The sequence below is a fragment of the Pleurodeles waltl genome, chromosome 7, assembly GCF_031143425.1.
Source record: "Pleurodeles waltl isolate 20211129_DDA chromosome 7, aPleWal1.hap1.20221129, whole genome shotgun sequence".
Classification (NCBI taxonomy): Eukaryota; Metazoa; Chordata; class Amphibia; order Caudata; family Salamandridae; genus Pleurodeles; species Pleurodeles waltl.
In genome coordinates this window covers 1382378111-1382392384 of record NC_090446.1, presented here as the reverse complement: position 1 = coordinate 1382392384, position 14274 = coordinate 1382378111, and the positions used below count along the sequence as shown (strand labels likewise).

At 40.6% G+C, this 14274-nt stretch overlaps 1 protein-coding gene across 2 annotated transcripts in view; it reads left to right on the top strand.

The window, feature by feature from the left end:
• Positions 1 to 14274, top strand: part of AP2A1 (adaptor related protein complex 2 subunit alpha 1) — a 194314-nt gene that overhangs the window by 37760 nt on the left and 142280 nt on the right. For both annotated transcript variants that reach the window (XM_069200922.1, XM_069200923.1), the window contains exon 3: positions 8969 to 9111. In XM_069200922.1, coding sequence (XP_069057023.1) covers positions 8969 to 9111 — 143 coding nt within the window. The remainder of the gene's footprint in view (positions 1 to 8968; positions 9112 to 14274) is intronic.

Genomic DNA, 14274 nt, shown 5'->3' with positions numbered 1-14274 from the left:
CCAAAAGCATGTAGAAGTTGACTAATCACTGATTGACATATTTAACTTTCCACCAGTGGCTTGAAAAGGTAAATGCCACCTGCGGACTACAGTACTCCATTGTGCCATCCACTAGTGTGACACAGGAAAACATGGTTTCAGGCCTACCAACGTAGCCTGATTGCTACAGTTTATATCTCCAGTATGACCTGTTAAAATAACCCATTTTGACAGGTAAAAACCTTCCTTTTAAAAATATGAAGTCACCCCTGCTTATAGCCTATTATATGTGGTGCATTGTATTTAAAAGTGGGACATGTAGAAATGTAATGTTACAATGTCCCTACGGTAATACAGGCCCAAATGCTATTTTCACTGTTGAAAGCTCTGGCCATCCTTTAAATAAAACTAGAGTGCAGATTGATATTTTAATTCTGCTATTTTTGGTATGGGGCCACCTAGAAAAACAGTTTAACACTATTTATAATAGTTAAAAACATCCAGTTCAATTGTAAAGTGATATTCCTAATAAATATATAGGGAAAGTAACTTTTGGAATGAGGTGTGAAAACTCCTCCCAGAACAGAAACTTCGGCCTGGGTGTGGGGAGTTATTTTTCTTCCTCATTCAGGAAGACCAGCCAGGGTGGACCCAGAAATGTCATTAACCTATAAGGGGGCTGCCCTGTCACAAGTAAAGTTAAGATGAGTCCTGGAGAAGGCAAAACTTCGCTCCCCCAACTAGGCTGCCTCAATACCCAGAGCGAGTGATCACAAAGAAGGGGGCTACTCATTTCCCTGGGCATACCTCTGGGCAGGCACACAGGCTCTGCACAAGGCGGGTGGGCAAAAGGGTTTCCTCATCTTGAATTTTAGGAGTAAGGTGCACTGTAGGATTGTTTGCAGTAGGGCAGGCAGGAACTGCTGTAAAAGTGGGTAAATATGCCCCGGGAACCTTTACTCCATTGGTTAGGGAGAAGCCAGGAGTCACCCTCACTCACTAGTTAGTGCCAGCCAGAAATGTAGCAGCTCAAAGCTCCCTCCTCTAAGCACGTACTGGATGTGGAAAAAGAGAAGAGAAGAAGGACTGCACCAGCTGTTTGAGATCTGTGAGGAGACCAGAAGGGCAGGACCTGCTCTCATCTGTACCCAGGACACAGAAGTGTACTACAAAGGTGAGTCTGACCTCTTGTGTGGCTACAGGGACACAAAAAACTGCAAACAGCCTTTTTACTGAAGTGCCCATCTGACCATTTGGAACTAGGCCTGTACTAGTCCCTGCTGGAGGTAGTCCTAATCTCTAAATGCTGTCCCTGAGGTCCTGAGGCATGCCATACTTGCACACTATGGAGATACTAGCTTAGCTTGTCAGATTTTTAACTGCAAGATGTGTCTGTTCATGAAAGCAGAACAGTGACTGATTATGGGTACTGGCTTAAAAACCAGACATCGTCTGCAGGAGCAGCTCCTTATGCCTCTCAGCCTATTGTCTGTAATGTTGCTTCTAGTTTACATAGTGGAGCTGGAGTGACGATCCTCTGATAGACTATTTCTTCTCAAGGAGGTACTCTTAACAGGTCTATGTTACCTGGTTCTCAGGTTTGGACACTGAAGACAGCCACAGATGGCCTTAACTCGTCTTCATCGCATTAAACAGCAAATGAGGTGTCTGTTAAGCTCTAGGCTTAGTTTTGTTTTGAACTTTATAGCTGCACATTGCCCTACAGCTGATCCCTGTCAACTGCAACCGGTCCTGGACAGAGCATTTTTTTCAGAAGTCAGTGGATAACTAAAGAACTGGCTCAGTGGAGCCAGCATACACCCAATTTCATAGGCCTCAAATGAAAGCTACTGCCCAATCACATGAACTGCTACCTTTAGAATTCAGCTGGGACCAAAGAAATCTTCCTTTGAAGTCGGAGAGATGGCTGGATCAGACCTTAGAAATGGTCTGTGAGGTGTACAGAACTGCACATCTCAGATGATTCTTTATCAAGCTCATTTTACTGGGTAGATCTTTCAGACTCTTCTCATATCCACAGGAAGGGCTATGCAGGTGCTCTGTTCCAGGACACCTGTATTTCTTGTATTTAAAAAAAAGATTGTTTTACATTTATTGTGCGGTTTGAAAGACAACTTTATATGTTTTCGCATCTAGATTAGCAATGAATGATAGATTAAATCAATTAGATTTTTTTAATGAGAATAGGGCTGTTTTGTTAACAGCAAGTTTGATGAGGTCATAGTAAATACAATGTGAATGGATCATTGTGAAGACAGAGTTCTCCAGCATTCAGTCTTTCATAGATTCACATGCTTGAACCATTCCTCGTAGTCGAGCAGGGAATGCCATGGTAGCTTTACAAAAGCAGCTCACTGCACTGGCTGCTTGAAAGACTTTAGCACAATACTACTTTATTTGCACATCCATCTCAGTGGAAAAGATCAAAACTCCAACAATGAGGTGAGATTGCCCCTAAACTCATCCCTGTCACTCATGCCATGTCACTACAGATTTCTAGCACAAACCCATGTGGGAATTGGAGTTACAGAGCTAAGACAGACGGATAGAAAAGGTCTTAATTTAATTAAAAAGCCTTCCTTAGCACTCTTACTTGGGTTGCGAGTGTAGATTTAATTCCTCCACCACTTTTGTAATTGAAGAGCGGATTGAATATGGAAAAAAACATCCAGGAGAAGCCTCTTCAAGGCATGTGATTCTTGTGGACACATGAGTCTTCATAGACAAGCTTCCCAAAATGTGCAATTAATGCCTTTTCCCAGACCATAAGACTAAGGACTTTAACATTTTCAGAGCACTGTCTGCTAAAACCCTCAGTTAACATGATTGTAGGTTCCAGAGGTGGATACTGAAAAATAAGACTTCTGAAAAACCCTTTTCTGGGGATGAATCTCACTTAAGCTCTCATCTACTTACTATGGTATGTTATATGGATTTGTATAGCATAACTTATCACTTGACGGGTATCCAGGTGTTGGAGCAGGTGTGAAGGATGTCTGCTGGGGATAGTTAAGATAGTTGAAGAGCCAGTTCTTCAGCCTCTTGCGGAATTCAAGAAGCGAGGAGGAGGCCCTGATGTCGGGAGGCAGGTCATTCCATGACTTGGGCGCTATGTAGGAGATGGCTAGCCGCCCATTCTTCTTTTGCGGCTACGGAGGGTGTGTGTGATGGAGAATTAGGCTAAACGTAGGAGTCTGGTAGGTTGATGGAAGTGAAGGCAGCATTTCAGGTATGCTGGTCCTATGTTGTGCAGTGCCTCGTATCGGCAGCCAGTGGAGTTATCTGAGGTGTGGCGTGATGCGTGTGTGACCTGAGTGACCCAGGACAAGTCTACCTGCGGCGTTCTGGATGGTCTGAAGTCAGTAGAGGAGGTGGCTGGTAAATCGGGCATAGAGTGCATTGCTGTAGTCTAGTCTGCTAGTGTCTAGTGCTTGCGGTATGGTGCACCTGGTGTTTGTGGGGACCACATTGAAGATTTTCCTGAGGATGCATAGTACGTGGAAACAAGAGAAGCCGACTGCGTTCACCCGTGAGGCCATGTTGAGTTTGTTGTCTAGGATGATTCCCAGGTTTCTTGCGTAGTTGGCCGCCAGGTGAAGTCCCAGAGTGGAGTTCTTGTTCCCGAAGATCAGCACTTCCATCTTATCCAAGTTGAGTTTCTTGCAGTTGTTTTTCATCCCTTCTGCTGTGCAGATCATGCATTTGGTGCAGTTGGATCTGCTCGCGGTGGACTTTGAGAGAATGAGCTGTGTTTCATTGGCATAGGAAATGATGGATATATGGAGATGCGTGGGATCTGATGATGTTAGCGAGTGGTGCCACAAAAATATTGAACAAAGGGGGGCTGAGAGATGGTCCTTGAGGGACTCTGCTGATCACGTCCTTGTGCTTTGATGTGTAGGATGTGAGTCTGGCTCTCTGTGTTCTTTCTGAGAGGAAGGAGGAACAGTTAGCATTTTCAATGTAAGCCATTAGGTCAGCAAACTTAGCTGTAGTGCAACTAGCCAGATTATTAGGGATTTTCTTGCCGTAGATTTGCTTGCATCAATAAGGTAGCCAAAGCAGACAGCTCAGAGATGGACTATTATTTAACAAGCAAAAACATGACTTTGCTAAGGGTATGACCCAACTCACCCACATTTTACCTACAAACAACTGATAATTATGGCTTTATGTAAAAGGCTGAGGTGATCCTCTTGCTGTTCTAATATGCGACATATGAGTTTCTTCGTGGTTGAGTTGTGCTTTATAGAAACCAGACAATGAGCAAGAACAGTTAAAATGTGAATAATAAGGTCTTATTAAGAAGTAAAATAAAAGATCCAAATATTAGTATATTTCAATCTAACATGGTGTGGTTTGCAAACCCCCCTGATCCACCAGCCCTAATGAAGTGATTTAGGGTAGATGTTGGGCTAAGTCAGTTATTTTTACAGTTCATGCTACATTTCAGCAATCAAATACTTGACTATTTAGGTGTTTACATGCTGCTTACATATTAGTGTGTTGAAATTTGGTGAAATATCAAAGCAGTCATGCCACTGGTGTAGACAGCCTAACATTTTGTTCAGAAGGAGCCCTAATTAACCTCTCACTGTGTGTGGTTTGCAGTCTCACATGTTGCACCAGTCCTTCTGCAATGCTTTAAGCGGAGGTGTAGAACTCATGTTGTCCGACACGAGAACTTACTGTTTAAGGTCAAGGACTACGAGTTTTCAAACCCCCTGAATCACAGACTGTATGCCTGCCATTTGACAGTACCACAGTATGGTTGTGGGAAAGAGGATTATCTACCACTATGGCAGGATTTGTATCCATAGGTATAGGTTGTGTCACGTTTTCCATATGATACATTAACGCAAGACCTTTAGTATTTGGGCTAGTGCTCTATGGAAATGCAGTGAGTTTGTTTTGATGATAATGGTTCCAGTTTAAAAAATGTGCAAGAGTTTGCAAAACTTAGCAGATTGAGGGTATTTAATAATGTCCACAGAATACACCAAGGTTATATGCAAATATATGCAGAAGCAAGGTTGGTGATTGGTTGCTTTCAATATAAAATATACACAATGAAATTGCAGCTTCCAAAAGCTGTTGTGCATTTTTAAAAGACGCTCCTCTAAGGCATCATCTGATGAAATCTGTTTTATGCAAGACAATAAATTAAAAAAAAAATTTTTTTTCAAAAGACTTTTATTAGGGTTTTGACAAATAACGTGCTATAGAGCACAGGCATATAATAGTACCAAACAGGAATATTCATGAAATGTTTCCATAATAGAGTAGGTAGCAAAAGCATATAATAGTACAAGGCAGGAATATTCATGAAATGTTTTTCATAATAGAGTAGATTGGATGAACATAGTTTCCATGGCAAGAATATTATATCGTGTAACAGCAAGTACACCTAGCAATTGGGTACAGTTAAGGAACCATAAGTCTCCATTACCACCCGCCATGCACTCCTCCCCCCACCAGAGGAGTTCCACTGTACCATGTGATTACAGCCAGCCAATAAGTAAGACATTGAAAGGAAGAACTCCTATGGAAGAAACATGCAGACAATAGGGCCAACATTAGTATGAAATGAAACCATATCAAAGTAACAAATAACAAATAGAAGTAAAACATTATGGACCTCACGAAAATAAATTAGGGGTGTCTTTCTTAATGCACTCCATGATCTTGCATTGGTGCAGGTTTTCAGCTTTCAAGAATTCACAAGAGTTTATGTAAATATGTCTGGAAATTACTCCTAGAATACTTTTGTAAATTCTTTTTCGCATGAACAAATATTGACCACAAAATCAGAAATGCTCTATCATAGCTCTGACTTAATGAGAAGGCTGTCATAATTTGTCGCTTAACTGCATGGTACCAGAAGGAGCAAGATGACTTTTTACAGGACAAGGCGGTTTTCGGAAGCACCCTGTCCTTTGAGCAAGTAGGTATTTCATAAAATTCTACACCTTTGATTATGGTGGATGTATTGAGGTTTATTCACAACTCATTTATTTTTCCAGTTCATCTTACTCACATTTAAATTATTTCAGCACTCAATTACTTGCTCGGTCTGTGACGAAAATCTCCTTACACGTGTATTATGGTGGTTGCCATTTATGAGATAAGAGCACTCATTGTATTTATTGGTGTTTGCATGATGTTCATATATTACTGATGTGAAGTACCAAATGCAGCATTGTGTATAACACCAGTTTGGCAACTAAATTTGAAAAGCATAAAATGTATATTCTCAGATGTCTCACACACTGTTCAGTGCCACATGCCACTGATAAGGATAATGCGCCCAATCATTTTCTGAATGTACATGGATACTATTCTGAGCATGTTTAAAACAAACACATTGTACACTCTGTAAAGCCTCTTTGTTCCTACGTTTTCTTTTCCACAGTGTTGAGGTGGATGTACTGCTTTCAAGACATTGTTATGGTAAAACACAACAGGAGAACCCATAGACACAGTTGAGACCTGAGTGAATCATTGTAACAAACAACGTCTCAATATGTATCAGTCACACAATTGGAAAATAAATCAATCATAAAAGAAACACTAGGAGCACCACTTTGGTTTTAAAAAGATGAACAAAGAGAAACAAGAGGGCAGCATCAACATTATTTTGATTGTGTGCAGTAAGTGAAAAAGACCTGTGCAAGACATGTGAAGTATGTGAAAGAGTGAAAATAACAGCAAACAGGCGACGATATCAGCTGATACTGAACATGAAATGGCGATATGCAGTTTTACACAATCATGTAATAAGTCAGAAGCCATTAAACCACTGATTTATGTCGACAGGTTTCCGACCTTCAGTACTTGAGATCATCATCGGACAAAAACGCACATAAATGATAGATTGCTGTCTAAAAAAAGGAGAAAGAAAGAAAACATTAAAAAGTTGAAGCCCTCTAGAAAATTACTATAAAACTAAAGGCACCTTATGGCCAATATCAGATAAATATCCTATAACTTATATACTTGTCCGACCTGGTGTGTTAGCCAGAGGGGAGGGGGTACGATTTCCTCAAGTGAATTGCAAAAGAGCGCTACATCAGGGAGGAGTAAATCCTGTGGCCAAAGGGAAGAGCGCTGGCCAGTCACACTAACGGTCCACAAGTTTCTGAAATAAAAGGAGGAAAATATAGCCAGGGTAAAATATAGAATGCATGTGAGCCTACTTATATAATTTTAAGGAATCAGGATTACATACAACTCACCAGTTTGTCTTGGAGTTTTCTTGAGAGCTTAGGGCCCAGCCAGGCGTAAAGTGTTACAGCCTTTTGCTCGTAGGGGCCACTGTTTCACCCACTGATTATTAAATTGGGTTTGGATTCTTGTCCTCAATGTTGCACTCCTCGATTGAGCGCCTTTTCGTAATGCTTTACGCCCGGCTGGGCCCTACCCACTCAAGGATACTCCTAATCAAACTGATCAGTTATTTGTAATCCTGATTGCACTGGCATACAATGCATGATTTTAGACTGTGTCCAGATTTGTAGTTTCTATTCAGGATATTTTTGACATTAGCAGAACGGCTCGTTTGTGGCCAATACACTGTTCACAGTGGTAGGGTGGATGGTGGTTTTTGGTAGTGATATTGTTGTCATTGAGGATATTAATGGTGAGTTGTCAGGACTGTGCTGGTAGTAGTGGAATAGATGGCATATGGTCAGAATTGTGTTCGTAGTGATGCAATGGATTAAGTGGAGCTCTGACACTGTTAGTGGTGGGATCATTGAGTTGCTTTTAGGGAACTTGGCCTTGTTGGTGCTGATGTATCCTGGTCAGAAGATTTGACATATGTAAAATGGATTGCGCGACCTCAGGAAACTTAACATTATTAAGGTGGATAGAATGTGACTCTGAGAGCGTTTGTTGTGGTAGTACACATCAACTTGTAGGGGCAGTGTTAACATAATGTATGGTGGTCAACAGTAGCTAAACAGCTGCATTGAAGTTGGAACACTCTTAGTAGTGTTGGTGGGATTGTGGGCCAGGCATACTTTGCAGTGGTGGGAAGCATGGAGTTTGCAAATGGACTGGCAGTATGTGCACTTGGCATGGATGGGCTAGTTTGGCTGTAGTGGGAGGAGTGGGTGTGGTTGTGTGGAGCAGATCATATGAGAGTGGTATTGGCAGCAGTGGTATTGATCAGTGGTTCCCAAACGTTTTAGAGCCATGGCCCACTTTTTACAACAACAAACATTTGCAACCTACTTAACTTTAGTGAACATGAGAAGAGGTAATTTAAGCATGTAACTAAAGCCTCATATGGTAGCGCATTGCCATTTACAGCAGCACATTTTAGATTGAAATGGCCAGTAACATTTCACAGACACACAGCTTTACTGATAAAAGTATTGAGTATTCAGTACACAAATGATAATGAGTGGAAATGGGGTTTCTGTGAATATTTATAATTAGTGCCTCCCCAGTTAAACTGGCTTTATTTGTTTTGAACCTATTAAACTGTTTGTTTCCAGCACACTTCAGAATTATAACACAACATTTATTTCATTTTTGCTTTGCAAACTGCTGAATGTATACAGTTCATAAACAGGTATTTTCATTGATGTGTGTTGCTAGAAAAATACATCTTGAGATTGTCACATAAGTCATTTTAAGAGCTCCTCTCAATTTGCAGTCAGAGAAAGAAAAGTAAACACCAATCCCTTGTTAAAAGAATAATCAGAAACTTGTCAGAAGACGTAGCCTGAGCTATGTCATTGAAGCATGTACATGCGCTAGATAAACACATAATTTAAAGGCATTTTTATTGCTCAGACTTTATACTGTAAAATGGTGGTGGATAGCTTGTTTTGTGTTTAGGGAAATGTTAACTGTCGATGGAATTCTGTACAGATTATAGTTAGGGCAGTGCTGGTAGTCGTGAGTTTTGGACGGTTCGGTGTATAGTACCGAATATCATTTCTTTGTCCTGTTTCTATAGGGGACAAAGCCCTAGATGGTTACAGCAAGAAGAAATATGTTTGTAAGCTGCTCTTCATCTTCCTGCTCGGCCATGATATCGACTTTGGTCACATGGAGGCCGTCAATCTTCTCAGCTCTAACAAGTATACGGAGAAGCAGATTGTAAGTAGCTCATCTGACAATATAGCACATCCTGCTCAGAACATAAGAAGGGTCAACTTATGGTTTGAAGGGATTTGTTTTCTCAGTCCAAATAACTACTATACCCACTCGCCTGACAGGACCTAAGCGATGAACATTTGCCTTCTCTACGTTCCAGACAAGGGTATCATATTTCTACCATAGAGGACGCACTAGTGATTCTGTGTGTGGGCTTGCTTAAACTAGTAAGGGCCTGTAAGTATCTCCTTGATACTAGGTGCTTCCATCTTGTTAGTGAGTTATCCAGAATATTTGTTGTCTCAAATACAATTTATCAAAAATGTTTAAACTGAATCTCATTAATTAATTACAGAATAATCAAGTGTTTAATCCAGTGAAGACTTTCTTTACTAGTTGCCTCTTATTTGTTGCAGGTATGTCAGTGGCTGGAATCTGATTCCAACTGTTATCCTCTCATAAAATCACAAATTATCCAAGTTATTCCACTTCGAACAGGAAAAACATGTGGACATATATGAAATTGCCAACTCTGGGCTGAATATTGGTGCCCTTTTTGATGGCAGGGGGATTGCTAAGTAATGGAGAAGGGAAGGACAAAGGAGGGAAACGCTGAATGAGCTTTGGGCTTGGGTTGTGCTGTAGGGGCTGAGTATGGCCCGAGCTGTACCACTATACACTACCTATGCTGTCGGATCTTCACCCAGTGTTGCCTGATAATAACTGGTCCAAAATCACTAGACCACACAGAACCACCCACAGCCATGCCTCCACCTCCCCTGGGTCAAACTGGAATCTTATATATTATCTGGTGAATCGATTTCAGAAAATCTCAAGCCACAAATGCTATGTGTCTCAAAATGATGATTTAAGATGTTATTCTTTTTGCAGTAGCACAGTAGTATTGTGTTGTATGCCTGATGCTCAACTAATTTCTCCACTCCTGTGCACTCACCTCCAGATTCTTACCCATTGTAATTGTCACTGGTTGGAGTAGTTAATTTCCCTATCTTCATTGATGGAATGGGTATGGACCTCCATGCTTCACGCCCTCAGATCACCAATCTCTGTGTACTCTTTACAATCTAGGAGATCTTTCTTCAAAGCTCAGTCTACCAACAGTCTGCTGAGACAAGAAACCACAAGACAGGAAGGCGCTGGAGCTTGGTGACACCCATTGTGCATGAATTGTCCTGCAGTCAAAAATATAACATTTCCATGAGCAAAGTTGCTATAAGGAAAGTATGACAGCTAGTGGATAATAGCTAAACTCTCGTGGGAGTCTGCAAAACATTTAGGATGTATTTGCTTAAATCCATAATTTCTGATCTGTTTTGTAATGATCATAATCTAAAAACTGCATACAAATCTCTTTTTCAAAAGGGAAGAGGATGTTAAAATTCTGAACAAATAATAAGTTCTTAGAAACAGAGTTTTGTATTAGTGAGACATTCCCGGTAATATGTACTGTGGAGCAGGCCCACGTCCACCCGACTTCCTTCTGTCTCACAGATGATTGTAGTTTCACTGTATATAATATGGTATTGGTTCTTTGCTCTACTGAGAGCAAAAACTGTGTATCAATTCTTGTCTTCTAAGTGCAGGCTGCATGAACATTGCCAAGGAGGTTTTTCTAGCTCATTATTTTCTGTTGTTCTCTCATTATACCATATCCCTTTCCAGTACTGCATATTCATTTTAAGACATGACTTCACAACGTTTTCCAATGTGAATGACGTTCTTTCGTGGTAGTGTGTTGACATAGCATACTAGTTTAACATCTAGTACAGGACCTATGTTGTGCAATTGGTGCGAGCCACGTGGACACTTTACAATTGTGTGAGAACATTGTTTTAATTCGAAACACTTGCAAAGCCCTGCCATAGCATAACTGCTACCTGGTCATGTTTATGTTAGTGTGATAGTGCCATATTGTGACGGTCCTCTCCTGAAAAAGTGATTCCATAGTTAAGAGTTATAGTTAGGGTTTCCGATTTTTAGTTAAACCAAACATAACCAATAAAAACACCTAAGCAACTATTTGCCATTCAGTGGAAACTTGAAAATACTGCTTTTCTTGCTAGTATATATTTTTTGACAGGCTGTGCTCATTGGAGTAGTATAAATGAAGCTATCTTCAGTAGGTTCTTTTCTGTGCTTGATGCTCCCCTGTGCCCGATTCTGAGCCTCTGCTAAACCATCTACTATGTCCTTGTGACTATCATCAAAGTTCCCTGGACCTCCAGGACCTACTTCAAGCTCCCTAACCTGCCATTTTGGGAGCGAGCATGACTCACCTCATCTGACTTTAGCATGCCAGAAGTTCCTGTGCTGCATGTTATGGCTATATATATGTAGCTGCTTAGTAGTCCACTCAATGACTTTGAAATGAACGTAAGATCCTCTACGCACTGCCTAGCAATGTAAAAAAAACAACGAGCAGGAAAAATGTAACTTATACTGGAAACTCACCAAAGGCCTCTTGCAGGGCATGACATTTCTTTATTATCTCTGTGTTTTTTCATACAGCAGCACAGTTTAGCAAATAGTATGAAAAGTAATTCCTTAGCAGGCTACCCTGTTATGACCAGCATCAGTATGACAACGCTCAGATCTGACAGAGGTAATGCATTTAGTCACCCATTTCCTCAGATATTCTGGAGCATAGAGCACCCCACCACATATAGCTCATGTCATAAGTGGAAAATCTTGGATTGTTGATCACTGCCATTTGACTATTGGAAAAAACTGCAAGAAAAGGTGTGTTAACTGCCCACCATTAACATTTTAATTGCTTCAGTCAATCGTAAAGAGGTGTAAACATATCTCAAGTCGTGCACATCTTGACGTTTGGTGGGACTTATTTGCTGGGAAGAGGAGTTTGAGTGTTGTGAAACATTACAGACAGGGAGATGAAAAAATAATGATACATTTTGTGGAATGGAATATTCAAGAGAAGGATAGAAGGACGTGGATAAAGGGAAGGAATGGAGAATTGTCAGTATGAATGAACTCAACATGGAAGAGATTAAAAATAAAATTATTTATAAGCACTGCAAAAACACTGGCATCTATATATTTGTTTGTAGTACAAACCCTGAACGCAGCATATTTTTATAGATTATGAAAATACTGGAAAACATTGAAAAAACACTAGAAATCAAAACAAATAGAAAGTGAAAACAGGGAAGTGTAGATATAAACGATTTCCTAAAACTGACTTTTTGATATTTTCTATATTTGGAGCTGGTTGATCCTGCTTGACTATTTCGGCACCCCTTCCTTCTGTTACTCGGCCTTTGTTGGCTGAGTGTGAAACCATGACTTATTTAAAAAAAAAAAACACATAGCTATATAATTAAATGTAACCAGTCATCTGCATTGCATATGTTTTGAAGTGGTTTGAAGTTTCATTTACCATAAAGTCCTTACCATTGTTTAGGCCAGTGTCACTACACTACTGGATCATTACAGATCTCTATAATGCTTATTAAGTATTATGAAACTCCCTACATCAACCTCCCTGACCATAAGATTAAAGGTCAGACAGACACCCCTACACTGGAGGAATAATGACTGTGTGTTCCTTTCATTTTCTTTGTTTCATATAGGTTGCTTTCATGATCCTTTTGTTACTTTCACACATCTTGCATGTTTGCATTACACAAAGCCTGTACACCAAATAGTGATAGATTAGTCAACTACCATAGAGTTCAGACAGTGGGAGACCCTCAGGAGTGGATCTGAAGATGCGCCTCACAATCCTGTTAAGGGACCACTGCTTGAAACTGTCAAGCTGGGCAGCAAAGGACCCCCCTCAAGGATAGGAAAACAGGAAGCAGTGGTAGTAAGTGAGCTCATGGGAGACAAGGGGTCAATCAGTAAAACGTTCTAAATGTGAGTATATGTTTTTAAAATTGTACCCCTGGGCTTCCTAAGTAAACTACATTATCCAGGGTGCACTGCTGCTGATAATCTGCATCATCAGCAGAAACGTCAAAGAATTGGTAATAATTCCTTCTGGAATGTATTAGGGAGTTGAAACAGAACAAGCAAGTTGAGGCAGTCTGAGAGAACCTTCCAAGGATAGCTTCACTGGATCAGGAATGAATGAGTCAAAATAGGAGGGGACAGGAGAGGGATACAAAGCAGAGAGACACTCTACCTTGATTTAGGGTTTGGAGGATAAGTACTCTGTCACAAACATGGTGGATATCCCTCCTGCCTTATTACAAGTGCTGTAGGACATTTGTCATTGGTATCTGCATGCCAGTCTCCAAATCAGGCTGGTTAAAACCACCAAGGTAGAAAAGATGGAGCAGGTGAGGTCACCCAGGACTAGTGTAGATGTTTGTATCTCCTTCCTTTTTATCAGTCTTTCCCAGGTGGCTAATTGCTGTCAAGTGTGCTATCTAAATGTTTGTGAGAGACAGGGCTGGCCCCTCCAGTGTGACTTGCACTATCAAGGCAGAGCTTACTTATCAGTGGCTTCAAAATCCCTCCATGGTGTCTGTGCTCCCTGATACCCCTTGCTGTGTGGACTGCCAACCCCCAAATAATGCTCTTCCTCTCTTTGGCAGTCTCCCAAATCCACATAGTTCTTGGTGGTATGGCGATATGGGTGAGGTGGTACAAACTGTCTAAAAAGAGGAGAGAGGCTTGGTGGTAAATTGAGTGCAACATCACTAAGTGCTAACACCTAGGCCAGTGGTTCTCAACCTTCTGTGGACCCCTGCTGTATCATGACTGGAACATGGGTACCCCCACTGAATTATTATTGGAATCAGGGGACCCTCCACTGAGTCATTACTGGAAGACAGGGACCCCGGCCTAAACATCATCCATGATTTGAATTGCAAAACAATACACACAAAAATTACAGAACCAAGAATTCATCAAACACATACACAAATCATAGCACATTTTATTTAATTTGCAGACAAATTCAAATTTAAAAAATAATAATTTAAGTAGGAAGGTTGTAGCTTTTCTAAATTCAGTTGAAGCCGCACATTGTACATACTATCATATTCTTTTTGATGTACCTACATTGTTCCCACAAATCAATCTAAGGATACTCATTTACTTTTTAGCGTCCATTTCCAAATTCCTTGACATTTACAGTATGTTTTAAAATTTGTAATGGTTGTACATTGGAAGTTGATG